The sequence below is a fragment of the Schistocerca gregaria genome, chromosome 4, assembly GCF_023897955.1.
Source record: "Schistocerca gregaria isolate iqSchGreg1 chromosome 4, iqSchGreg1.2, whole genome shotgun sequence".
In the NCBI taxonomy this organism is placed as follows: Eukaryota; Metazoa; Arthropoda; class Insecta; order Orthoptera; family Acrididae; genus Schistocerca; species Schistocerca gregaria.
In genome coordinates, this window is record NC_064923.1 from 576,072,058 (window position 1) to 576,099,700 (window position 27,643).

The following is a 27,643-nucleotide window of genomic DNA, read 5'->3' on the forward strand; positions in this document are numbered from 1 at the left end:
TTCTAGACGCTACAATCTGGAACCGCGCGACCGCTACGGTTTCAGGTTCGAATCCTGCATCGGGCATGGATGTGTGTGATGTCCTTAGGTTAGTTAGGTTTAGGTAGTTCTAAGTTCTGGGTGACTGATGATCTCAGAAGTTAAGTCCCGTAGTGCGCAGAGCCATTTTTGAACCAAGCATTTCTCGCATATTATACACTCCTGGAAATTGAAATAAGAACACCGTGAATTCATTATCCCAGGAAGCGGAAACATTATTGACACAACCCGGGGGTCAGATACATCACATGATCACACTGACAGAACCACAGGCACATAGACACAGGCAACAGAGCATGCACAATGTCGGCACTAGTACAGTGTATATCCACCTTTCGCAGCAATGCAGGCTGCCATTCTCCCATGGAGACGATCGTAGAGATGCTGGATGTAGTCCTGTGGAACGGCTTGCCATGCCATTTCCACCTGGCGCCTCAGTTGGACCAGCGTTCGTGCTGGACGTGCAGACCGCGTGAGACGACGCTTCATCTAGTGCCAAACATGCTCAATGGGGGACAGATCCGGAGATCTCGCTGGCCAGGATAGTTGACTTATACCTTCTAGAGCACGTTGGGTGGCACGGGATACATGCGGACGTGCATTGTCCTGTTGAAGCAGCAAGTTCCCTTGCCGGTCTAGGAATGGTAGAACGATGGGTTCGATGACGGTTTGGATGTACCGTGCACTATTCAGTGTCCCCTCGACGATTACCAGAGGTGTACGGCCAGTGTAGGAGATCGCTCCCCACACCATGATGCCGGGTGTTGGCCCTGTGTGCCTCGGTCGTATGCAGTCCTGATTGTGGCGCTCACCTGCACGGCGCCAAACACGCATACGACCATCATTGGCACCAAGGCAGAAGCGACTCTCATCGCTGAAGACGACACATCTCCATTCGTCCCTCCGTTCACGCCTGTCGCGACACCACTGGAGGCGGGCTGCACGATGTTGGGGCGTGAGCGGAAGAAGGCCTAACGGTGTGCGGGACTGTAGCCCAGCTTCATGGAGATGGTTGCGAATGGTCCTCGCCGATACCCCAGGAGCAACAGTGTCCCTAATTTGCTGGGAAGTGGCGGTGCGGTCCCCTACGGCACTGCGTAGGATCCTACGGTCTTGGCGTGCATCCGTGCGTCGCTGTGGTCCGGTCCCAGGTCGACGGGCACGTGCACCTTCCGCCGACCACTGGCGACAACATCGATGTACTGTAGAGACCTCACGCCCCACGTGTTGAGCAATTCGGCGGTACGTCCACCCGGCCTCCCGCATGCCCACTATACGCCCTCGCTCAAAGTCCGTCAACTGCACATACGGTTCACGTCCACGCTGTCGCGGCATGCTACCAGTGTTAAAGACTGCGTTGGAGCTCCGTATGCCATGGCAAACTGGCTGCCACTGACGGCGGCGGTGCACAAATGCTGCGCAGCTAGCGCCATTCGACGGCCAACACCGCGGTTCCTGGTGTGTCCGCTGTGCCGTGCGTGTGATCATTGCTTGTACAGCCCTCTCGCAGTGTCCGGAGCAAGTATGGTGGGTCTGACACACCGGTGTCAATGTGGTCTTTTTTCCATTTCCAGGAGTGTACTTCATTATTATTTTATTGTACATATTAAATTGTTTTGTTTTTATTTTTATATTTATTGTATAGTATTATATTATACCCTTACTTATGTCCTACACTATCCAGAAAAGCATCTCCAACAGTGACATTACTTTTCCTCTATTTTCCAATTCTGATGTACTGAAACCGCTAAAGCGACACATTGCACCAACCCTAATTCTATGAACACACTATATTCTCATCCATATCAACTTCATCCGACTCCCACCTTCAACAGACATCCACAATTCTACACAATCTCCTTACTAATTTTTATTGCACTGGATGTTTTTGTAAACGAAACAACAAAGTTATATTTTTAGTACTATTAGTGAAAATCATCTTTTTAATAACGTTAAAAAGCGTATGTTAATATGTTTTATCTGTATAATTATGTAGTTTCGATATTCTGTATTTTAAAAGTAACTCATTTGGAGCTCATTAGATCCCTGTGTGCAGAGCGACGCTTAAGAATTTCAGTGTTAAGAAAAGGACGTCAGTCACAGATATCAAATACCACAGGTGGTAGTTAAACAGCACACAACAATAATATCTCGGGCGTGTACATAGCATACTGTGCACGTGGCCAACATCGAACTCAGATTGTGACTTCGGTATAAAACTGTTTGTTTACATTTTGCACTAAGGCCAAAATGAAACCCTCCGCCATGCACTGTAGATATTAGTAAAAGCAACAGCAAATAATTGTTGTTGCTATGTAAGTAAACTGAAACACGTCAAAGGCGGAAAAGCTGCTTTCAAAGGTTGTTGCCACAAATATCTCTAATTACAGTTATTATAATAAGAGAGGTGTAATAGAAAATTAATATCGAAGGGCTAATTTATGTGACGTACGACAGATTGAACGGACTGGATAGTATATTGAAAAGTGAACAAACAAGAGTAAAGGAATGCACCTGAAGTCAGGAACTGCACTAGGAAGTAAGACGCTAAAGCTAGTTGATGAACTTTGCCATTTGCGCAGCTGAATAACTGATGACGACCGAAGTAAGCATGATACAGAATGCACTTGGAAATAGTAAGAAAGCATTTATGAAAAGGAGAAACTTGTTAATACCAAATATAAGTGTCTGGAAGTCTTTACGGTAAGTATTTGTCTGGAATGTAGCAGTACGTGAAAGTGCAACGTAGTCGACAAGCGGTGCATAGCATAGGAGAATCGAAGCTTTTCATATTTGCTGTTACAAAATAAAGGTGAAGATTGACTGAATAGATCGGAAAACTAATGAAAAGGTACTGCATCGAATTATGAGCACAACGTGTCTATAAAAAGAGATATAGTGAAAGGACACATCTCTAAATATCAAGGAATAATTACTTTGATACGGGAGGGAAATGGGAGTGGATGTATGTTGCAGTTTGAATGTGCTAGAGAAACTAGAAAATCTGAGAAGGGAAATAAATAGACTCATTCTAGATATAGCATGAGTCGCAAATACTGAAATGTGAAAACGATAGCGCGCTTATTGAGAGCGATAGTTGCCTCAACAAACTGTCCACTTCAAACTAATTTAGCTGGCCAAAAAATAAACAAAAGTTCTCGTCGTTAGATAAGAACAGGTATGTGGATACTACTATCAAACAAAGGCGTAAATAAGTTTATATTGGTTATTATTTCAAAACGTCATTTAAAGTGCAGAATAGTACAAGCTTCTAGCAGCGAGGCTCGACGAAAAAGACGGAAGACTACTATAAACTTTCTTTTTCCACGAGGAAAACGGAACGTCTCAGATTTTAAAAATGTTAAGGGGAAGTTAACATTCTTCGATGCAATAGTGTCTTTAATATTGTTGAATTACAATGTGTATACATGATAATATATTGAATAATACACTAACTAAATAAAAACGTACGTTAAATGTGTTCCATATCGGAAACCACTCTTAATGGGGCATAAGTGAACATGACGTTTTTACACTAGAGGCCGTTAAAATTGCTACACCAAGAAGAAATGCAGATGATAAACGGGTATTCATTCGAAAATATATTATACTACAGCTGACATGTAATTACATTTTCACGCAGTTTGGGTGCATAGATCCTGAGAAATCAGTACCGAGAACAACCACCTCTGGCCGTAATAACGGCCTTGATACGTCTGGGCACTTGAGTCAAACAGAGCTCGGATATCGTGTACAGGTATAGCTGCCCATGCAGCTTCAACACGATACCACAGTTCAACAAGAGTAGAGACTGGCGTATTGTGACAAGCCAGTTGCTCGGCCACCATTGACCAGACGTTCTCAGCTGGTGAAAGATCTGGAGAATGTGCTGGCCAGCGCAGCAGTCGAACATATTCTGTTTCCAGAAAGGCTCGTACAGGACCTGCAACATGCGTCGTGCATTATCCTGCTGAAATGCAGGGATCAAATGAAGGGTAGAGCCACGGGTCGTAACAAATCTGAAATGTAAAGTCCACTGTTCAAAGCGCCGTCAATGCGAACAAGAGGTGACCGAGACATGTAACCAATGGCACCCCATACCATCACGCCGGGTGATACGCCAGTATGGCGGTGACGAATACACGCTTCCAATGTGCGTTCACCGCCATGACACCAGACACGGCTGCGATCATCATGATGTTATAATCAGAACCTGGATTCATCCGAAAAAATAACGTTTTGCCATTCGTGCACCCAGGTTCGTCGGTGAGTACACCGTCGCAGCGTCAAGGGTACCCGCAGCCTTGGTCTCAGAGCTGACAGTCCATGCTGCTGAAAACGTCGTCGAACTGTTCGGCAGATGGTTGTTGTCTTGAAAATGTCCACAACGTTGCGGCCATGCGAATAAGATGCCTGACATCTCGGCTGCTATTCGGGAGGACGACGGTTCAATCCCGTCTCCGGCCATCCTGATTTAGGTTTTCCGTGATTTCCCTAAATCGCTTCAGGCAAATGCCGGGATGGTTCCTTTGAAAGGGCACGGCCGATTTCCTTCCCAATCCTTCCCTAACCCGAGCTTGCGCTCCGTCTCTAATGACCTCGTTGTCGATGGGACGTTAAACACTAACCACCACCACCATCTCGGCTGCTAGTGATACGAGGCCGTTGGGATCCAGCACGGCGTCCCGTATTACCCTCCTGAACCCACCGATTCCATATTCTGCCAACAGTCATTGGATCTCGACCAACGTGAGCACCAATGTCGTGATACGATAAACCCCAATCGCAATAGGCTACAATCCGACCTTTATCAAAGTCGGAAACATAATGGTACGCATTTATCCTCCTTACACGAGGCATCACAACAACGTTTCACCAGGCAACACCGGTCAACTGCTGTTTGTGTATGAGAATTCTGTTGGAACCTTTCCTCATTTAAGCACGTTGTAGGTGTCGCCACCGGCGCCAACGTTGCGTGAATGCTCAGAAAAGTTAATCATTTGCATATCACAGCATCTTCTTCCTGTCGGTTAAATTTCGCGTCTGTAGCACGTCGTCTTCGTGGTGTAGTAATTTTAATGGCCAGTAGTGTACTTAAAATGATCGTTCCTGTTGTATCCATGAATATTGACCATTTCTTGTGGGATACCCGTATGTACTATTCGTGTCAACGTCTGAGACCTTTCCCTTGTCCAATATCGCACCCCTTGCTACCTGCAACAGGAATATGATAACGATCTCCGACCGCGAGACGGGCATTAGGCCGCCTCCAGCAGTGGAGGGTTAAGGTTTGACAATGCCAGCCACTTTTTCTGACGAAGCGACAGGAAAACTGTCAAACAACATCGGCGGAAGAACCCGAGGCAAGGGCGTAGCCAAAGGAGACAATCCAGCGGGTCCCGAACTTCCTCCCCCTTATCACTTAACGAAATTACTCACGATCTAGGTGTCGTGTAGTCAGATTAAGAGACATCAGAAGCAAGAGCGCTCATACTCGGGAGAAAGGGGGGGCTACCCCACCCTCATGTCTCTCAGGGAATACAAAAAAATATATTGTAATGAAGTGTTTTTCTTCCAAGAAAATGGTTCAAAAATCTTTATTAGGCGGGTTGTTAACAGGGTCGGAACTAGAGTATTCGTCTGGGTCCTTAAAAGTCGTCATCGTCTTCCAGAATATTAAAAGTACTCCACACCACCATGTATAGCACCCCCCCCCCCCCCCCAACAAACTATCGTATGGGCGCCCTTGATAAGGGTGCATTAGCACCGATATGTTGGCAATGGATTAGAGTGACATTCCTATCTTTCTGACGTCGTTGGGGTAAATGCGGAAGTGTGAACCGTGGTGACGTTATTACCAAATCCGTCCAAACAGGACCAACGTTTTATTCATCTCTTGTCTACCGAGGGACAGACACTGGTAGACATCCATCGGAGAATGAAGAATGTATATTGGATAGTATCTCTGTCGAATATTATCGTTGAAGAATGAAAACTGCGACATAGAATGCCGCTGCTTCATGATAACGCACGTCCCCATGTCGCAAATGTCGTGACGCAGAAGTTACTCTAACTCAAGTGGGAGCCTCTCGAGTGATCGCCCCATGGTCCTCAACTCTCCCTACGCGATTATCACGCGTCTGGTCCCTTAAAAAAAGTCCTTGGAAGGTCGACGATTCCTGTTCGACAGGATTTGCAGCAGGCAGTTAAGATTTCTTCACGTAGCAGAACACGGTGTTTCACCAAACGGATATTTTCAACCTGGTGCCTCGATAGGGTTGAATGCCTCTATGCCTCCGGCGATTTTGCCAGAGTGGCACATCAATTCTTGATCGCGCGGCCTTCAAACGGAAACTTTTTGATCGCCGCTTACATTTTGATTTTCAGTCGTACGGCTAAAAAAGAGATACACATTATCAATAGTCAGGAAGGTCGTTGATAGCTTTAAACTATCATAATATCGATAGCACAATCGGCTATCACCTGTCCCCACTTTAGCCAGGAACAAGTATTGTACACTGGCAGCCTTACTTGAGTTCAGTTATTATGTTACCAGTTCAGTTCTTACTTGCAGTTGAATTTAATGTAAGCGCCGCTGTTCATTGTTTTTGTGCTTTTCTGATAGTTTCTAATTATGGATAAGTTTTTAATAAGAGAGAGGAAGAAAACGGATTTGTAAACGTCCTCTATCGTTAAGGCAAATTAAAAATATCTAAGTACTATTGTACTCGCCTAATTACCTATGTATAGCAATCGAATGTTAGGATGGCAGTCGTTATTTGCAGACTGGTAGAATTTTTGGGTTGCACTATTTCAGTATTTCACAAGACAGCGGAGCACCCTGAACATTACAAATAACATTAAATTAAAATCAGTGCATAAAAAAATTGTATTTACCTGTGTCGCCCAAATCTCACGCTGATCAACAAAAATATCTCCCAAACGGCGATGATTGCATTTTAAAAAATCTGCTCTAAATTCTATTATCATTAGCTGAAATAGCAAAATATCGACCCATCTGGTCACCCAAGCAGTACTCAGTTATGAAAACCGTTTCAAATACTGAACGATGGGGAAGGATTTGTGTGGAACGGAAAAGTTATGTGATGACAGCACATTCTATAGTTCGTTCGCTTCTAACAGAATTCGTAGGAGAAGACTGCACTCTGTATTCCCTCACCCCGCCCCAACCTCGTCCGTCCAAAATCTATTTGCGCTCTCGTAATACTACAATAACTGAAGCCACGAATTCCATGCAAAATTAAATATTAAAATACGCATGATTCATGCACTGTCAAATAACGAAACATGCACAATTCAATATGCACCAGAATTTCATATTTTGTTGTGATGCATTTTATTTGATTTTAAAACAATGTACAACAAACAGTTTTTCCAAATTCTTCACCAAACTGGGTAGTTCTGCCCCTTGAGGCGCCGAATTAGCAGCCCCTAGATTTGGGAGCCGAACGGTTTCGAATCCATCCACCTGCAACCTTGAAAATGGTTTTCTGTTGTCCCCATTTTCAATATCCAATTTAGGCAAATGTCGGCGTTGGCCACTTACAATAGGCAAGAGCCAAGTCTTTTCGGATTCCTTTCCTTCCTTACCGATTCTCTGTCTCACTGCTTAAATGAAAAGAGCTGCAGCAAAGACGATCCGGACTTGTATGTCCCTGAAGACTTGCGGTACTAAAAGCCATATTTACACTGCAAGGCCGCTAGCGGTCGTCCTTTTGAAGTATCTATCTGTGAATAAAAATGGCTCACTTGTGGAATGGCGATTATCATGTCTCCAGGTTTTACCATCTAGGTTTTACCACAAGAACGACGTTCTACTGTGAAATGCCTTATTCGTAATATACTTGGAACAGTGAGTCTAACCGGCACAAATCTAACGTATTTGCAAATAAACATCATGTATGTTGTACATTGTAGAGGAATTTATTAGCGTCAAAGACGGTCTCCATTATGGATAAACTTAAATTCATTTATTTGAAATAATCTCCTAAATAAATGTTAAGATCCAAAATCTACAGCTCTAGATTTGTGTATTCAGTTTTGTTTTGTAAATAAATTTGACTGCTGTAGTTTCAAGTTGTCTTCTGAAATAATAGTTGAAAAACGTTCTTGGTCACTTACGGAAACTGAAGAATTTAAATGAAATGAAAAATCCCTTACTCAAATTTGAGACTGAATTGAGGAACTTAGGCTGCTTTGAAGTGCTCATATAAGTTGTAAATTTAAATATACTACAAGAGAAAGATAACTATTTTCTAAAGAGACTTGAACCCGTTTAACTCTACTGAACTCTGCGTTAAGATTCTTCTGCTCTGTTATACTGAACCTTATATTAAAAGACTTCAGTTGTGTTCTCTTAGCAAAGAGGCGAGTTTTCATTTGTTTGGCAATAGGGTGAAGTTATCATACTTCCAAATATAGAAATATTTAATTGCACGTTGGGTGTTTCTTTTGTATATCTATGTTGAGGATACATATTATACTAGATTAATAAAATATTTTCTTGCTTAATTTTATAAAAACAATACTATTTCCAAGAAGGCCTCCCAAAAGCAGGTTAAAATAAATAAATAAATATCAAGAATAACATTAAAACATGAGCCTATGTAAGCTCTTTAAAAATTGCGAAACCCCGCTCCCATTTTGACAAAATCCTTGCGAAGTCCTTGCACTATGCAGAAGCCAGCAAGTAAGGTTTCACTGTTATGTTAACCAACATTGAATTTTTTATAATAGCTGCCACAAACAAGGAAAAAGTGCAGAACTTGTCACTATCAACGATGATTTTTCCTTTACATACTATTGTTAGTATTGTTGTTGTCGTTGTGGTCTTCACTCCAAAGGGCTACTCTATGCTGTGCGAGTCTCTTCATCTCCAAGTAACCACTGCAACCCACATCCCCCTGAATCTGCATACTGTATTCATCTCTTGGTCTCCCTCTATGATTTTTACCCGCCACGCTTCCCTCCTGTACTAAATTGGTAAGACCTTGATGCATAAGAATGTGTCCACCAACCGATCTCTTCTTTTAGTCAGGTTGTTCCACAAATTTATATTCCCCCCAATTGTATTCAGTACCTCCTCATTAGATATGTGATCTATCCATCTAATGTTCAGCATTCTTCTGTAGCACCAAGTTTCAAAAGCTTCTATTCTCTTCTTGACTAAACTGTTTATTGTGCATGTTTCACTTTCATACATGACTACACTTCCCACTAATACTTTCAGGAACGACTTTCTTACACTGAAATCTGTACCCGATGTTAATAAATTTCTCTTCTTCAGGAAAGCTTTCCTTGCCATTGCCAGTCTAAATTTTATATCCTCCCTACTTCGACCATCATCAGTTATTTTGCTTCCCAAGTAGCAAAACAAATTTACTTCTTTAAGCATCTCATTTCCTAATCTAATCCTCTCAGCATCACCTGATTTAACTCGGCTACATTCCATTATCCTCGTTTTGCTTTTGTTGATGTTCATCTTATATCCTCCTTTCAACACACTGTCCATTCCATTCAGCTGCTCTTCCAGGTCCTTTGCTGTCTCTGACAGAATTACAATGTCATCGGCGAACCTCAAAGTTTTAATTTCTTCTCTATGGATTTTAATCCCTACTCCGAATTTTTCTTTTGTTTCCTTTACTGCTTGCTCAATACACAGGTTGAATAAAATCGGGAATAGGCTACTGCATTCCCAACCACTGCTTCCCTTTCATGCCCCTCAACTCTTATAACTGCCATTTGGTTTCTGTACAAATTGTAACTAGCCTTTTGCTCCCTGTATTTTACCCCAGACATCTTTATCATGGACAAATCTCAAAGTTTTTATCTCTTCTCCCTGGGATTTAATTCCTATTCCAAATGTTTCTTTTTGTTTCCTTTACTGATTGCTCAATATTCAGACTGAATAACATCGATAGCAGGCTACGACCCCACCTCACTTCCTTCTCAACCACTGCTTCTCTTTCGTGCCCCTCGACTCTTATAACTGCCATCTGGTTTCTGTATAAATTACAAATAGAATTTTGTTCCCTGTTTTTTTCCCCAGCCACCTTTAGAATCTGAAAGAGAATGTTCCAGTCACCATTGTCAAAAGCTTTCTCTAAGTGTACAAATGCTATAAACGTAGTATTGCCTTTTCTTAACCTACCTTCTATGTCAGTGTAGCCTCGGGTGTTCCTGTATTTCTTCGGAATCCAAACTGATCTTCCCCAAGGTCGGCTTCTGTAAGTCTTTCCGTTCTTCCGTCAAACTCTTCACGCAGTATCATATCTCCCATTTCATCTTCATCTACCTCCTCTTCCAATTCCATAATATTTTCCTCAAGAACATCGCTTCTGTATAGACTCTCTATATACTCGTTTCGCTTCTCTGCTTTGCCTAGGATTGGTTTTGTATCTGAGCTCTTGATACTGATAGAGGTGCTTCTTTTTCTCCAAAGATCTATTTAATTTTCCTGTACAGGTATGTGCTTCTACTTCCTTATATTTGTTTTCTAGCCGTTCCTGCTTAACCATTTTGGGCCTCCTGTCGTTCTCATTTTTTTAGTCTTTTGTATTGTTTCGCCAGCTTCATTTATTGAATTTTTATATTTTCTCTTTCCCTCGAATGAGTTTAGTATATCTTGTGTTACCCAAGGATTTCTACTAGGGCTAATTTTTTTACCTGTTTAACACTCTGCTGCGTTCACTATTTTATCTATCAAAGCTACCCTTTATTCTTCTGTTGTATTCCTTTCTCCTGTCCTTGTCAAACGTTCCCTATTGCTCCCTCTGAAACACGCTGCAATCTCTAGTTCGTGCAGTTTATCCTGGTCCCATCTCCTTAAATTCGTGCCTTTTTGCATTTTCTTCACTTTTAATCTGCAGTTCATAACAAATAAATTGTGTTCAGACTCCACATATATCCCTCTAAATGTCTTACAATTTAAAATCTGGTTTCTGAATCTCTGTCTAACAATTATATAATCAATCCGAAAACTTATGTTGTCTCCAGCTCTCTTCCAGGTGTATAACCTTCCCCCATGATTCACAACCCAAGTGTTAGCTATGATTAAATTATGCTCTGTACAAAATTCTACCAGGCGGCTTACTCTTTCATTCCTCTCCACCCCCCCCCCCCCCCCACTACCTTTCCTTCTCTTCTTCTCTGACTTTTATTCCCCTGCTAACCTACTATCGAATTCCAGTGCCCCTTGAATATTACATTTTCAGCTTGCTTAACTATATGAATAATTTCATTTATCTCATCATACCGTTCCTCAATCTCCTTCTCATCTTCAGAGCAAGTTGGCATATAATCTTGTACTTCTTTGGTGGGTGTGGACTTCATGTCTATCTTGACTACAATAATGCTTTTACTATGCTGTTCATAGTGGCTTATCCAAATTCCTTTTTTTGCTCATTATTAAACCTGCTCCTTCATCACCCCTATTTGATTTTGTATTTATAACCCTGTGTTCACCTGACCAGAAGTCCTCTTCTTCGTGCCACCGAACTTCACTAATTCCCACTACATCCAACTTTAACCTATCCATTGCCCTTTTTAAATTTTCTTATGTACCTGCCCAATTAAAGGATCTGACATTCCACACTCCGACGCAGAGAAGGTCAGTTTCCTTCCTTCTGATAACGACATTCTCCTGTGTAATCCCGCCAAGAGATGAAAATGGAGCACTATTTCACTTCCGGAATATTTTACCCAAGTGGACGCCATGGTCATTTAACCATAGAGTAGAGGTGCATGCCCTCGGGATAAATTACGGTAGCTTCCCGTTGTTTTCAGCCGTTCATAGTACCAGGGCAACAAGGCCGTTTTGGTTGATGTTAGAAGACGAGATCAGTCAATCATCTAGACTTGCCCATGCAACAGCTGAAAAGACTCCTGTTCCCCTTCAGGAACCACACGCTTCTCTGGCCTGTCAACAGATACCCCTCTGTTGTGGTTTCACATACGATATGGCTATCTGTATCACTGAGGCACGGAAGCCTCCCCACCTACGTCAAAGCCCATGGTTTAGAAGGGGGGGGGGTGTTAATAATTAACGTCCATGTACACACATCAAAAGAAGTTTTGCATCGCCATTGTTCCGAAACCTGTACAGAAAATTGGAATAGATTTCAACATAAACATCATTTCAACTCTTTTTATTGCTCGTGAAAACCCCAAATTGCATGTTGTATTCATCATACGGCGAGACCTTCAGAGGTAGTAGTCCAGACTTCTGTACACACCGGTGCCTCTAATATTTAATAACCAGTAGCATGTCCTCTTGATTGATGCATGCTTCTGTTCGTCGTGGCGTACTATCCACAAGTTCATCAAGCCACTGTTGGTCCAGATTGTCCTACTTCCCAGCGGTGATTCGGCATATATCCCTCAGAGGGGTTGGTGGGTCACGTCGTCCACAAACAGCCTTTTTCAGTCTATCCCAGGCTTGTTCGATACGGTTCATGTCTGGAAAACATACTGGACCCTCTAGTCGAACGATGTCGTTATCCTGGAGGAAGTCATTCACAAGATGTGCACGATGGGGGTGCGGTCCATGAAGACGAATGCCTCGCCAATGTGCTACCGATATGATTGCACTATCAGACGATGTCATTCACGTATCGTACAGCCGTTAAGGCGCCTTCAATGACCACCAGCGGCGTACGTCGGTTCCACATAATGCCACCCCAAAACAGCAGGGAACCTCCACCTTTCTGCACACGCTGAACGGTGTGCCTAAGGCGTTCAGCCTGACTAGGTTGGCTTCAAACACGTCTCCGACGATTGTCTGGTTGATGGCATATGCGATACTCATCGGTGAAGAGAACTTGATGTCAATCCTGAACGATCCATTCGCCATATTGTTGGGCCTATCCGTAACGCGCTGCATGGTGTCGTGGTTACAAGGATGGACCTCATGATGGACGTCGGGAGTGAAGTTGCGCATCATACAGACTATTGCGCACAGTTTTAGACGTAACAAGACGTCCTGTGGCTGCGCGAAATCATTGGTGACGTTGTTGTTAGGGTTCCTCCTATCCATAATCCGTAGGTGGTGGTCATCCACTGCAGTAGTAGCTCTTGGATGGCTTGAGTGAGACATGTCATCGACAGTTTCTGTCTCTCTGTATCTCATCCATATCTGAACAACATCACTTTGGTTCAGTCCAAGACGCCTGGACACTTCTGTTGTTCAGACCCCTTCCTGGTAGAAAGTAACAATGCGGATTCGATCGAACCGCGGTATTGACTGTCTAGGCGTGGTTGAACTACCGACAACACGAGCCGTATACCTCCTTCTGGTGGAATGACTGGAACTGATCGGCTTTCGGACCTCCTCCGTCTAATAGGCTCTGCTCATGCATGGTTGTTTACGTCTTTGGGAGGGTTTAGTGACATCTCTGAACAGTCAAAGGGTTCTGTGGCTGCGCGCGATTAGCCGAGCGGTCTTAGGCGCTGCAGTCATGGACTGTGCGGCTGATCCCGGCGGAGGTTCGAGTCCTCCCTCGGGCATGGGAGTATGTGTTTGCCCTTAGGATAATTTAGGTTAAGTAGTATGTAAGCTGAGGGACTGATGACCTTAGCAGTTAAGTCCCGTATGATTTCACACACATTTGAACATTTCTTTTTGGTTCTGTGTCTGTTATAGAGTATCCACAGTCAACGTCTATCTTCAGAAGTTCTGGGAACCGGGGTGATGAAAAACTTTTTTTGATGTGTGTATTTAAAGTCCATAAATAAAATAACAATATATAATAACACAAAATTAAAATTATTTAGAGTTTCTTTTCTTCTAAAACAGAGCCACACGTGAAAACGCATCATAATACTAAACACATCAAATCACAGTCCCGACTCATCACATACCTTTCTCCAACATTCCTATCGACCTCTCGACATTAAGAACCAGCTGACTGTATTTCATCGTCGAGTGCTGCCCTTATACTGACAAAAAACGCGATTCATCCACGGAACGACGGAATTTCTCATTCCCTTTCGGGAACTTCCTCACATTCGAGTACTCCATTTAGAAGCTTCCAGTTTCTATTTAATTTTGACAGTGCAGGTCTGCTATAGTTGTACTTTTGATCAAGGTATCAAGTGCGGCAAATTTTCCAATGTGCTAATAAATTCCACAGGTCCATCCCTGTGCGTGACTAGGAGCGAGGCGGTGCACTGGGGCAAGGAGGCTCAATGGCCCGTCCGGCCATCCAGGCTTAGCTTTTTGTGATTTCCCTAAAGCACTAATAACAAATGGCGGCTTCATTCTTTCGATAAAGAAATACCCGATTTCCTTCCTGACCGTACTCTTAATCCAAGCTTGTGTTCCGCCTGTAATGTCCTCGTCGTCGACGGGACATTAAAGCACTACCTTCATTTATTTTTTCACTCTTACACGTTGTTCCTTTGCGCACAACTGCTTCTTAAAGGAGAGATATTAGGTTGGCTCTTAAGTTCGTAGTGTTTTTGTTTTGCATGTTGGTTTTCCGGTTGCTGTTGGTTTATTTATCGATTGTCATTTTTTATTTGTAATCACTCTTAGTATTTGAGTTTACATATAGTCATTTGATCATTGACAGTGAATGAAACTGTGGGCACTACAAACTGCAGTGGAAAATGGAGAAATCGGATCGTTTCCGATATAATGTTCTCCTCGAGTTTGCTCAAGGGGCGACAGCAAAAGAAGCAGCCAGAAACATTTGAGCTGTGTATGGGTATAATGCTATTAGACAGAGCATATCAAGAACATAGATCTCTCGTTTTAAGCATGCTGGTTTTGACACTAGTGATTCACTACGATCAGGAAGACCTTCGGTGTTTTATGAAGGTCGTTTAAGTGCACTAAACCACTATGACCCACGTCGCTGTACTAGGGAACTGACAAATGTGGTGGCCTGTGATCATTCCGCCACTGTAAGATATTTGCATGCGATGCGGGAGGTTCAGATATCGGATGTATGGGTACCGCATGCTCTGAGGCAGAATCACAAAAGTCAGTGGGTGGCCATATGTGCAGCTTTGCTTGCTCGTCATAAATTGGCACGTGAACGACATCGACCAATCCTGTTCTGTATCGTTACCGGGGACGAGAAATGGTTTCGTAATACTAACCTAAGAAAAGGAAAGGAATGGTTGACCCGGAAGAAAGCAGCAACTCCCTGTACAAATACGTGCGCTCGACCACGAAAGATGTTATTCTGCATCTGGTGGAACAGTGACGGTGTGGTGTATTACGAATTGCTTCCTCGAGCTGTAACAATCACTGCTGACATTTATTGGCAACAATTAAGTCGTCTTGCAGGTCACCCCAAGAATAACCACCAGGGAGAGTGCGTGAAGTGTTGCTACTCCTCGATAACAACCGCCATCATTTTGCTAGAATGCTAAAAGACACTATACAGGATACTGGTTGGGAAGTCATTCCGCACCCACCTGACTCATCTGATATTGCGCCTTCAGGTTTTCACCTTTTCCGCTATCTATTGAACAATCTATTGAACAACCTTCAAGTAACGTTCTTTCCGGATCAAATGCACTCCGAAGATGGTTCGACGAACTCTTCAACTTGAAACCTCGTGATTTCTACAGTCGTGGAATCGAAAATTTACCCCAGTGATGGCAGACTGCTGTAAATAGTTAAAGCATATACAGTGTGTTACAAAAAGGTACTTCCAAACTTTCAGGAAACATTCCTCACACACAAAGAAAGAAAATATGTTATGTGGACATGTGTCCAGAAACGCTTACTTTCCATGTTAGAGCTCATTTTATTACTTCTCTTCAAATCACATTAATCATGGAATGGAAACATACAGCAACAGAACGTACCAGCGTCACTTTAAACACTTTGTTACAGCAAATGTTCAAAATGTCCTCCGTTAGCGAGGATACAGCGCATCCACCCTCCGTCGCCTGGAATCCCTGATGCGCTGACGCAGCCCTGGAGAATGGCGTATTGTATCACAGCCGTCCACAATACGAGCACGAAGAGTCTCTACATTTGGTACCGGGGTTGCGCAGGCAAGAGCTTTCAAAGGCCCCCATAAATGAAAGTCAAGAGGGGTGAAGTCAGGAGAGCGTGGAGGCCATGGAATTGGTCCGCCTCTACCAATCCATCGGTCACCGAATCTGTTGTTGAGACGCGTATGAACACTTTGACTGAAATGTGCAGGAGCTCCATCGTCCATGAACCACATGTTGTGTCATACTTGTAAAGGCACATGCTCTAGCAGCACAGGTAGAGTATCCCGTATGAAATAATGATAATGTGCTCGATTGAGCGTAGGTGGAAAAACTTGGGGCCCTATCAAGACATCACCAACAATGCCTGCCCAAACGTTCACAGAAAATCTGTGTCGATGACGTGATTGCACAATTGCGTGCGGATTCTCGTAAGCCTACACATGTTGATTGTGAAAATTTATAATTTGTTTACGTTGGAATGAAGCCTCATCCGTAAAGAGAACATTTGCACTGAAATGAGGATTGTCACATTGTTGGAAGAACCATTTGCAGAAGTCGCATGTCAACACATGCACAGAAGTCAACATTACCTTCCTTCAATTGGGCCAACTGGCCACGAATCGAGGAAGTACAGTACATACTGACGAAACTAAAATGAGCTCTAACATGGAAATTAAGCGTTTCTGGACACATGTCCACATAACATCTTTTCTTTATTTGTGTGTGAGGAATGTTTCCTGAAAGTTTGGCCGTACCTTTTTGTAACACCCTGTATATATACCTAAAGTCTCTGTTATGTTATTTGTTGAGTCACTTCTCGTTCCATCATATCCCACGTGCCCCACTGGAGGCAAGTATGCAGACTGTGATGGCCAGGATGTTGATACACGTCTTGCAGAACACGTTGAGTTTCACGGGCAGTGCGTGGGCGAGAATTACCCCGATGGAACAACATATCATCTTCCTGTTGCACAAACGTTAAAAGAATGGGTCTAACAAGATTTTTTGTGTACCGAGCGCTGGTTATCGTCCCCTCCAGAAACACCAAAGGTGAACGAGAGTTGTGGCTTATTGCACCCCAAGAGACAGCGCTCACCAGGCCTACGTCATATGTGGAAACGACCATCACTTGCATGCAGGCAGAGCCTGGTTTCATCGCTGAAGACCACAGAACGCCAGTCCATCTTCCAAGTGATTTTCTGACGGCACCAGTTGTGCTGTGCACCTCGATGCTGTGGCGTGAGTGGAAGATGGGCTAGAGTTGTGCGTGCCCGTAGTCCTACTGCTAATAACCGATTCACAACAGTACTTGTTGACACATCTCGGCTCAGAACCTGTCATATCTGTGCTGTACGATATGCCAGTGATGCTCTTATGATACAGTACCAAGATCCTGGTGGGCGTGTATGTTGCATGGACGTCCAGAACCCCATCTACGGGTGTGAGAATTTTCACATGTCCACTGACACCAGCATTGTTGCTCAACTGGCACAGCACATCGGACTGCCGTGGCATTTCTCCGAATGGACCATCCCGCCCCTCGGAAAGCCTCAATTTGACCCCTTTTAAACTCGCTCGGTTGGGTATAGGAAGCGTGTCTCCATGGCATGATTGCTTGTTTGCTTCACACGTTTGCACCACACTGAGCCTTCGGGCTGTGAGCATACCTTGTTCAAGGGTAAACACAGATGGGACTCTGGTACCTACGCCACTATACTATCTGTTGGCGTAGAGGTTGAAACCGTTATTAGTACTTCTCCTATTATCACCCAGGTGGCATATGCCGTCGTCGGATCAAAATCGACGTCGTCTTTCCAGGTGTACCAATCTTTTTTTCAGCAGTGTATTTCTATGAAAATGATTTTTCCTGTGAATAAATAGTTTATTTCTAGTTATACTGATGTTTTCTTTAACTGGTATGCTAGCAGATTAAATGTTCTGTAAATCTTGTGCTGGAGGTTAACTCTGAATTAAAAAGCTTCATGTAGGGCAACTTTTTTGGTCCCACTGAACACTGTCTTGAATGGCAGTTTTGAAATTATTGTTTTAGGTTTTCGTAATTAGCATTAGTGCAATAATACAATAACGATCCATAATTTTAAGGCATTTCGTTGTATCGTACTTACATGAAACATACAGTCTAGACTCCTTTTCACATACGCTTCTCCACAGAATCCATAGAATACGACTGATGAAACGTAATGTTTTATCTGGGAAAACAGTCGGCATTCACCAGAAATGAAAAAGAGAAAATGAATAAAGTGTCTCCTCCTCCTCCTCTCTTTCTCTCTCTCTCCCTCCCTCCCTCCCTCTCCCTCGCGGATTCTTTTTCGTGTGCGTGTTTTTGTGTTTATATATGTATTTTTACGTGGGTGTGCAAATTCAGGCTAAGTTATGGTTTTTTCATTGTATCGGCTTTCACGGTTCGAAGACTATCACAGTTCTCTTCAGTTCTGTACCGGCATTCTACTCATTTTCTTTAATGTTACAGACAGCGAATGCGGTGGCCACGACGCTATATTTCCTCGCGAAAAACCCTCACGCCCAGCAGAAGCTGTACCTGGAGCTGTGTACCAAACACCCAGACCCCACGACCCCGCTGACTGCTGAGATCCTGGAAGACTGCAAGTTCCTCAAGGCGTGTGTCAAGGAAGCCCTGAGGTGAGCGTCCTGGTGAACTCTAGCGGTGTATTCTGCGCTGCGTCACTTCCGCTGCTGCTGGCTGGTGCGCAGTTGGTCGTCAAGCCGCCCTCTCTTCACACGGGGTAGATAGCCGACGAGGACAATGGGGCAGAACGAATTACGTGACTACATCTAGATCTGTACTCCAGAAGCCACATTATTTTTGTGGTGGAGGTCACAGACAGTACCAGTGTCATTTTATCCTTCCTCCCCCACCCAAGCCCCCAGTTCGCGAATGTTGGGTGAGATGAACAGGCCTTGGTAAGCCTCTGTTGGAGCTCTCTCCAATTTTACCCTCGTACTCTTTGCACAGGATATACGTCGGAGGGGGAAGAATTACGTTGGCTGACTTTTTGTTCCTTACAGGCTACAAGTTTGAAAAATAAATTCGTTAAGGCGGGTAGGACGTCAAACGGGCCGACTTCGAGAAGGAGAGGCACCACGGGACACTTTGATTTGAACTGTCTATACTACTACAAATAAATTCATAAAACTTTCTCAGAATGACCAGGAAGGATTCAGGGTTCACACTCATAGGAGTGGAAGTTCAAAAATACGAAAAAATATTTTTTTAATGTGAAATTTGATGATTTTTTTCACTTACTGTTGACTGCATTTGTTGCTATAGTTACACTTTTCTTCATAAGTAAGAGAGATTCTTCGATGAATTTTGCACAGCTTACAAACCATACTTACAGGTGTAATAAACTCTAGAATTTATTTAATCTATGGAAACATGAATGGGCTGTTACGTTTTAAACTTCGTGTTTAGAGAAAACTCGAATTTTGTAGTTAATTATCTCAATTATTACCACAGTTTTTAACAGATTTGGGAAATTGTTGAGTTTCATACACCTATAAGTATGGTTTGTATGCTGTGCAAAATTCATCGAAGAATCTCTCTTACTTATGAAGAAAAGTGTACCTACAGCAACAAATGCAGCCAATACCAAGTGAAAAAATGATGAAATTTCACATGTAAAAAAAATCTGTTTTCTAATTTTTTTGAACTTCCTCTGCTATGAGTGTGAATCCTGAATCCTTCCTGGTCATGCTAACAAAGTTTTATGAATTTAGTTGTAAAAGTATAGACAGTGTAACTTAAAATGTCCTGTGGTGCCTCTCCTGCTCCAAGTCATCCCGTTTCACGTCCTACCCCCCTTAATGGAATAGAAGGAGTTCTATAGGAGAACTGATTTTACGTTAGATTTAAATCTTGCTTTTCTACCTGTCACACATTTTATGTGATTGGGCCAAATCATCAAAAATTTTAGTTACTCTATACTGAACTCCTTCCTGAACCACTGAAAAACTTTAACAGCAGGCAATGAAGGTAATTTTTCCCCTTAGCGTTTCAGATTTGAACATCACTGTTCGTCTTAAACTGTGATGGATTAGCCATGATGAATTTCATTAGTCAATATAAATGTCTTGTGACGACGCAGTTAAAATGCCTAGCTCCTGGAACAGGCACCTGCACGACCTCCGATTTTCTGTAGTCAGTACTTTCTATGTAAGTGGCGAGTTACCCCAGAAAATGATTCTTTAAGAAGTTACAGACAAGAGATATGCAAAATATGTTTCTAGTTTAATTAATTTGTTTCCAAGAGTAGCGGTTATACGAAGAGTAAAAGTAGCTGAAATTAATTGTTTGCGACGCTCAGTAATATGCTTCTTCCAGTTCATGATTTCATCAATATGTACACCCAAAAATTTGGAACATTCTACTTTGCTTACTGACTCCTGTTCACGCGTTACATCAGTTGTTGCTATGAATCTATTTGTTGCGTAGAACTGAACATAGTCTGTTTTTTCAAAACTAAGAGCGAATCCGTTTTCAGAGAACCATTTAATACTTTTTTGAGAAACAATGTTAACAATTTCTTCCGTTGCTTTCTATTTAACGGGATTTACGAGGGTTGACTGAAAAGTAATGCCTCCATCTTCGTAAGTCGTCAACAGTTAGCAGCATTGTTATGCTGCAGGTACTGGCTTGTTCCATAGCCTCTTCTGTATAGTTCCAGTTGGCGGGAAGTATGAGCATTGAACTGTTGTGTTGTTACAGCGCAAAGTATGGAACCCTGCGCAGACGGTCGGTCAATGCGATTGAAGCAACGTGCAGTCATTGAATTCTTGACAGTAGAAGGTGTCACCGCAAAGGAAATTCATCAGACAATGAAGGCAGTTTATGGTGATAGTGTTGATGTGAGTACTGTGCGTCATTGGGCGAGTAAGTTTTAAAATGTTGAGGCGGGAACATCTGACCTGCGTGACAAACAAAGAATTGGACGTCCCGTGACAGCAACCACCGAGTGTCACAAGCAAAAATGTTGACCGATTGATTCAGGACGATCGTCGTATCACTCAGAGGGAAAATGCAAGCACAATCGGCATTTCACAAGAAAGTGTGTTTAACATTATTTCTTTTCTTCGCTATCGGAAGAACTGTGCAAGATGGATACCCCGGATGCCACCACAACAGAGCTTCAGAGACTGAATCTCATCACCATACGGCATGCTCCATACAGTTCAGATTTCGCGTCGTCTGACTTCCATCTGTTCCCGATAATGAAAGACAATCTGCGAGGACATCATTGTGCTTATGACGAAGGCGTTGAGAGAACTGTTCGTCGTTGGCAGAAATGTATCCAATTGGCTGGTGATTATGTGGAAAAGTGAATATTGGTAATTAAAGATCACATTCTAAGGATTATTTCTGCGTTTGATTTATTAAAATATTCCCATCCAAACCCAGTTAATGAAGGTGGAGGTATCACTTTCCACTCAAACCTCGTATTATAACACTAGTATCACATCAAAAAATTCTATTTATTCAGTGTTGGGTGGAAGGCCGTTGACATATGTAAGGAATAGGTGTGGGCCCAAGATGGTACCATCTGGGACCCCCTTTGTGATTTTTATTTCCCAGTCACTAAAATTTTCTTCTTTTCAACATTGTCTAAATTATTCAGCACAACCTTTTGCATTCTGTTTTTAAGTATGATTCAAACCATTTGTGTGTAAAGCCATCGATTCCATAAAATGTGAGTTATTGTGGGAGAATAGCATCGTCTACACAATCGAATGTCTTGAAAAGATCACAGAAAAGACCAACTCGCGATCTTTCATTATTTAAGTCTTTTAATATTTTTTGAGCGACTGTATAAATATCATTCTCCGTTATGCAACACTTCTGGAATCCTAACTGTAATATTCTAAGTAAACTGTTTTCTTTTAAGTGCATGACTATTCTTGAGTATATTAATTTATCGAATATTTTCGAAAAAAGATTCCTTACTTGTCATCTTTTTAAGAGCACAAGGGCTTCGAATTTGAACAGTAAACAACCCATAACGATAGAATATGCCTCTCATTTAGCGCCACCCACTGAATAGGTTGAGCATCTCTGTGAATACTTCGCACTTAAAACATGAACCTGTGATGAAACATATTGTTCTTCTTGGCATCTTGGAATATTTACCATTTCTTCTATCAGTCCTATCTTGTATGGATCCCAGGCTTATGAGAAATACTCAAGTATCGGTGAAAGTACGGTTATGTGTGGGTGGGCTATAGCTTCTGTGGGTTCTTCCAATTAATCTCAGATTGTCAGACTGTAGTTTGCCTTTCCTTTGATTAGTTTTATGTTGTCTTTCTTTACTGGCACATGAGAAAAAGACGTGCTGGGTCAGAGTCACAAGACCGACGGGACATGTAAATAAATAAATCCATTTGGGACAAGTGGAAGGCGTCCGGATTTTACAGACCTTACATGAGCTTGATCCACAACGACAGTATGATACAGTATGAGATCCTCAGAAAATAATAATTATATTATAAGAACAAAAGGCAATTGCAGTAAATTCATGTACTGAAAATTACCAAAACAATATCTACGAATATACGGACAGGGGCATGGATAAACAAGTTAAAATGAAACACATTTTGGAGACAAACCAAGCAGGTCTTTAACGGCATCGGAAAACCCCACTTAACAAGAGAAAGGCGAGTTTCAGCGCAGGAAGGGATAAAGCTAGAACAATACAGTATTCCTTTTAATGTAAATATGGCCAGGAGTGAGGCTAAAAGGCTGGACAGCTTTAACAGGGCTAGGCTGCAACCCGGCAAGAGAAATAAAATTCACCTCTAATAAGACGGCGATTGGCTGAAGCCATACTGAGCGATGCAGACCCGACACGGTGGGAAGATCCCTATTACACAAAAGCATTCTGAGAACTAAAATTTCTAGATATCTCTCTTGTCTTGTGGCGGACTGCACAAGTGTGTGGAAAATAGCGAGAGTGTTGAGAGCTTTGGTTTCTGTGAAGTTTGGATGATACCCTTCACATGTCATGGCAACACATAGCAAGGAGGTAGTTAATTACTCCTGTGGGAATTTTTGTGGTAAAATAAATTGTGCACTTCACTCCAACTCTTAGCGAGTGCGCAATAGCCATTATTTCGACTAGGGAAAGATTAACATTCTACAGAATGCAGGAAAGTTGAGGCTGAGTGAATTCAGTTAAGACCAGAGTAGATAATAAGTGTTTCAGATCCAGCACGGGGACAACATAGTTGCAAATGCTGTTTAGTAAAGTACCATTGTTCATTAGGCCACAATAAATTTTGAGTCGAGATTTTGCTCACTTCAACTTGCGTACACTTTCACCATTGAATATCAAAAGCCAGGATACTAACTTACCCTCACATTGAATACGTGAGAGTTTTTTCATTGGTTCAAAAAGTAATTTTTTTCTCCACCAACTCAGTGCATTGACCAGTTATGACATCGTAGATGTAAATGAGCTAATGAAGATTTTAATCATTCTTTCCTGTGAAAAAAAATTCGCATGTAGGGGTAACAATTTTAATAATCGTTACTTCAAAATGTCCAAGAGTTAAACATTTTGTTCTTCAGTGTTGAAAGCAACTGAACATGATTTTTGCGTATCACTTGACGACTGAGAGCACAGTTGATAAATTATATGTAGAATAAAAAAGGGAATAGCTGTTTTGTCTTTCTATAATAGACCCCAAACTTTCACTTTTACTAATTCATGCATTCTAGTTAAGTGACAGCAGCATTTCTAATGATTTTTGTTACCATCAGCACATGATATTAGCTGACTTACAGGGCCAGGTTCATTATTATTTAGAATGTCTGTTTAACACCCTGGACTTGAGATAACAGTTCAGATATTTTGTCCATTTGCGCGCTAAGTGGTAAGCTACGTTTGTACACATTAGCCCACTCACTGTGACGACGCAAAATGTGGACAACCTCACAAATGGCGACGTCTGCCAGGATGCAAAATTACAGCATTCTGATAGACTGAGGGTTTGCTTTGATAGGTACTAAACACATAATCCTTCCAAACAATAAGCTGACGCAAATTGGAGAAAAAAATGTAAATGTAAATGTGACTCAATTGTGTGGTAAGTGTAGATAGAATTGTATTCATGTATTTCTTATTTGCTGGCGCAACACATCGTTGAATTGTGTTGTGTTGTGTTGAGTTCTGACTCAACTACATTCACTAAAATGCTAAATGAAAGAGGAGATATTGAATATAGGACCATGTATGATATTTCGGGGTACAATCAAGTCTTATGATCACATGTTAAAGTGTTGTCACGTTCGGCTTAGTAGAACGCTAAAAAATGACAGAAAATAATCGTTTAAGACAAAGAGAAGTCATAGAAGATCTTGAGAGGATCGAATTGGACACACAACAGGTAAATCAGCGGAAAAAACACGAGACAGAACACGTAGAAATACACTATGTTCGAAAGTGAAGGAAACAGTTCACGAAAAACTACATAGGGAACGGTTACATCAGATGTCGACTGGCGAAAATGGTGTAGATGCAAACGCCAAAATATTTGGAAATTTTTTGGAATGTTGCAGCGTTTATTACAACGATCTCAGGAATCAGAAAAGTGTATAGAAACGTGCGTAACAAAAGGGCAAAAATAATTAGAAGGGAGCATAATACATCAAAAAACACAGTTTCAAGAATCAGAAAAGCGTATAGAAGGACGCATAACACTGGGGCTAAGAGAAACTAACAAGTAAATACAAAAAAAGTGTGATAGTATTCAAGGCCTACTAGATCAAATACGACCTCAAACTAAGGAAGCGCAAACCACACTTCAAACGCTCGTTACAGGGCACAAACAATTGAGAACAGACATTGACGCTGTCCAAACAGACATGATTACTTTGCGTGAAGTTATGCAACAAACTGTTAAGAATGGTTAAACAGCAGGTAGAAGCTTTTGACATGAGAGCGACGACGAAATCGAGACATGTTATTGCTGAGACGACATCTCGAAAAAGAGCTACAAAGGCAGCATCAAAGAAATTCGATGTTCCTAATTTAAAAATACAAGAACCAACATCAATTTCAAAGGCTGAGATCGGAAGTTTTACTATCGATCGAAAGTCGAGGTGACGTAGAAAGCGTTAGTGAGCAGACGACGACAGAATCCACTTTAGTGTCGGTAGATAGTACTGTGAAGATTGCAAAATCAACAGTTGCCGACAATAAGGCAAAAGGGTACGCGAAATTACGTGTGACGGTAGACGGAATGGCACTTGTGGATGCCAGTCCGAAACCGCAAAGGGCGAATGGGCAATTAGTCACCAGCGTATGCCAGAGCATCACGGTATCCGAAGGGAACAGTTTGGACTGCTACCACTTGTTCAAGAAAGAATAACAGGTCAATCAGGAATACAAGAGTATGATTTGCAGCAAGGGTCAGTCCGTCAAGCACAAAGCATGACATATGCTGATCAAACCATAGAGACGCGTTACACAACGCCACATCTGTTGGACGAATACCGATGGATCACAGAACGGCGTCTAAAGAGCCAGAGTTGCTTACACGTCGAGATACAGAGCCAGTAGTGGGCGTTATGCACGCATATTGCGCATTGAGACCGGAAAGTGATTCTACGTCATGAAAGTCACAAAATGAACCGAGTTACACAAGTTTGCGTAGATTTGACGCAAACAAAGGTCGGGATTCCAGTCTTCAAAACCCGGAAGGTACATCACAGAGAGAAACGAGAGGTTTTGATGATAACGACTTTCTTATAGTGCGAAAATACCAGCACTATAAGTAAGATGCAAAAATTCTCCATCCCCGCGCATTTATTGACCAATTTAAAATTGGAATACCGAAAAATTGGTCATTTAAACATAAGTTAGATTTCATTTGTGCACCTATGGAGAGAAGTGTTGCTGAAACAATGAAGATGATGGCAGAAATTTGCCATTCTTATGTTTCGTTTAGAGCTGCTTTTATAGCAGAATATTGATCTCCTGAGGCTCAGATAAGAATAAGATACGGATTATTACAAAATGTCTCATTCCAAAATTGGCGTGAGAAAACAGCAGTAAAATTCTTTGAGAATATGGCTAAAAGGAACCAATACTTAGATAACCCTTATAGCGACAGAGGATTGATTCAAATATGCAAAACGAAACTGCCAATGGAGTACAAACAAGCCTTGATAGGACGTGGGGGCGGTAATGTAAGAACTTTTAAAGGTGTTTTGAGAAAAGTAGAATTCACGTATGAAAACGAATCTCAAAGACGTCACGATTCAGGACAGAATACTTTTGAACGAACACGTAATAGTAAGGAGAATAATAATAATGGTAGCGATGGTAGGCTGGTATTGGGATTGAATTCTGGACGAAATGGGAATAATTACGGAAATGGGAATAGTGGAAGCACTAGACCACAGCGTAATGGATATGGTTTCAATAGTGGTTGGAACAGGAGGAATATAGACGAAAGTAGAAATGGAAACTGGAGCACTCGGGGTAACCGACAGACTGACTTTAATCAGCGATCTCCAGGTTCATGGAGAGAAAGCAGATGTGGAGTTGGTGCGAGAACGCATGCACAGGCAAATAATTCGGGTAATTAGAGGAGAAACGAACCACTTATGGAGGTTGAATTACGAGCACCAAATCCTGGGAAGCGTGAGGATTGACTGACGTTAGGTATTGCAGGTGTTCAAGTAGATAATACACTTTCTGCTGAAACGGATGACAATGCGACCGCAGCCATAAATAGGTTAAGGTATGGCGTATAAGACTAGGAATTGGGAGCAGGAACGACTGAACGATCATCAAAGGTATCCGTACATACACTACAACTAGGGAGACGAGATAGGTTGGGCTGACAATGTCGATGAGGATGAACTCTCAACATTACCTAGCAATGAACTATTTGATTATCACGAGTCATTAATGTATATCGTGCAGATGTTTGATTCTACACAGACGAAAAATAATTTTCAGCAGTATAATACATATCCTACTGTAAGCTGTAACGCTCCGATTGATCAAGACGATAGGATTAAACGACAAAATACGGCTAATACAGGTCATAGGAAAAAGAAGGAACTACGGATAACTACACCTGATCAAAAATTCGACACACTACAAGATCTACTAAAATTCCTCCGAATAACGTTCACTGAATAACGTATCCAATCCCTATGCCCGAGAAGTTGCAAGTTCCAAGAAAGAAGACATGAAGACACACCAAGAAACGAAGAGAAGAAAGGATCCTAAGATGAGGGCAGAAGACAGCAAGATTCCTTTCTAAGTCCTATACCTTAAACCAGTATGAGATTTGGCAGAATCAACAGAAAGCAATATTCAACAAAACCATGGCAGTTATTTCATTCTAACTATCAAACCAACCAATGGCGGTCAAACCATTAGAGTATGCATAATGGGGACATCAAACTGCAGAAATTGTTGAGGGGCTACACTCATCAACGTCGATGACAACGACGCTAATAAAGGACGATTCCATCAATGGTGTCACATCATGGCATTGCCTTGACCAAGCAGTTTGTTGTCAAAACAATGCTGCATGTAATTGACCAAGTAATGGCATTTGTGATCGAACACTCAGAACT

At 42.1% G+C, this 27,643-nt stretch overlaps 1 protein-coding gene across 1 annotated transcript in view; it reads left to right on the top strand.

Annotated features, from left to right (window-relative positions):
- The window catches only part of LOC126267080 (probable cytochrome P450 301a1, mitochondrial), a 158,970-nt gene that overhangs the window by 96,362 nt on the left and 34,965 nt on the right, over nt 1–27,643 (top strand). The window contains exon 9 of the mRNA XM_049971943.1: nt 18,506–18,675. Within this exon, the coding sequence (XP_049827900.1) occupies nt 18,506–18,675 (170 nt within the window). The remainder of the gene's footprint in view (nt 1–18,505; nt 18,676–27,643) is intronic.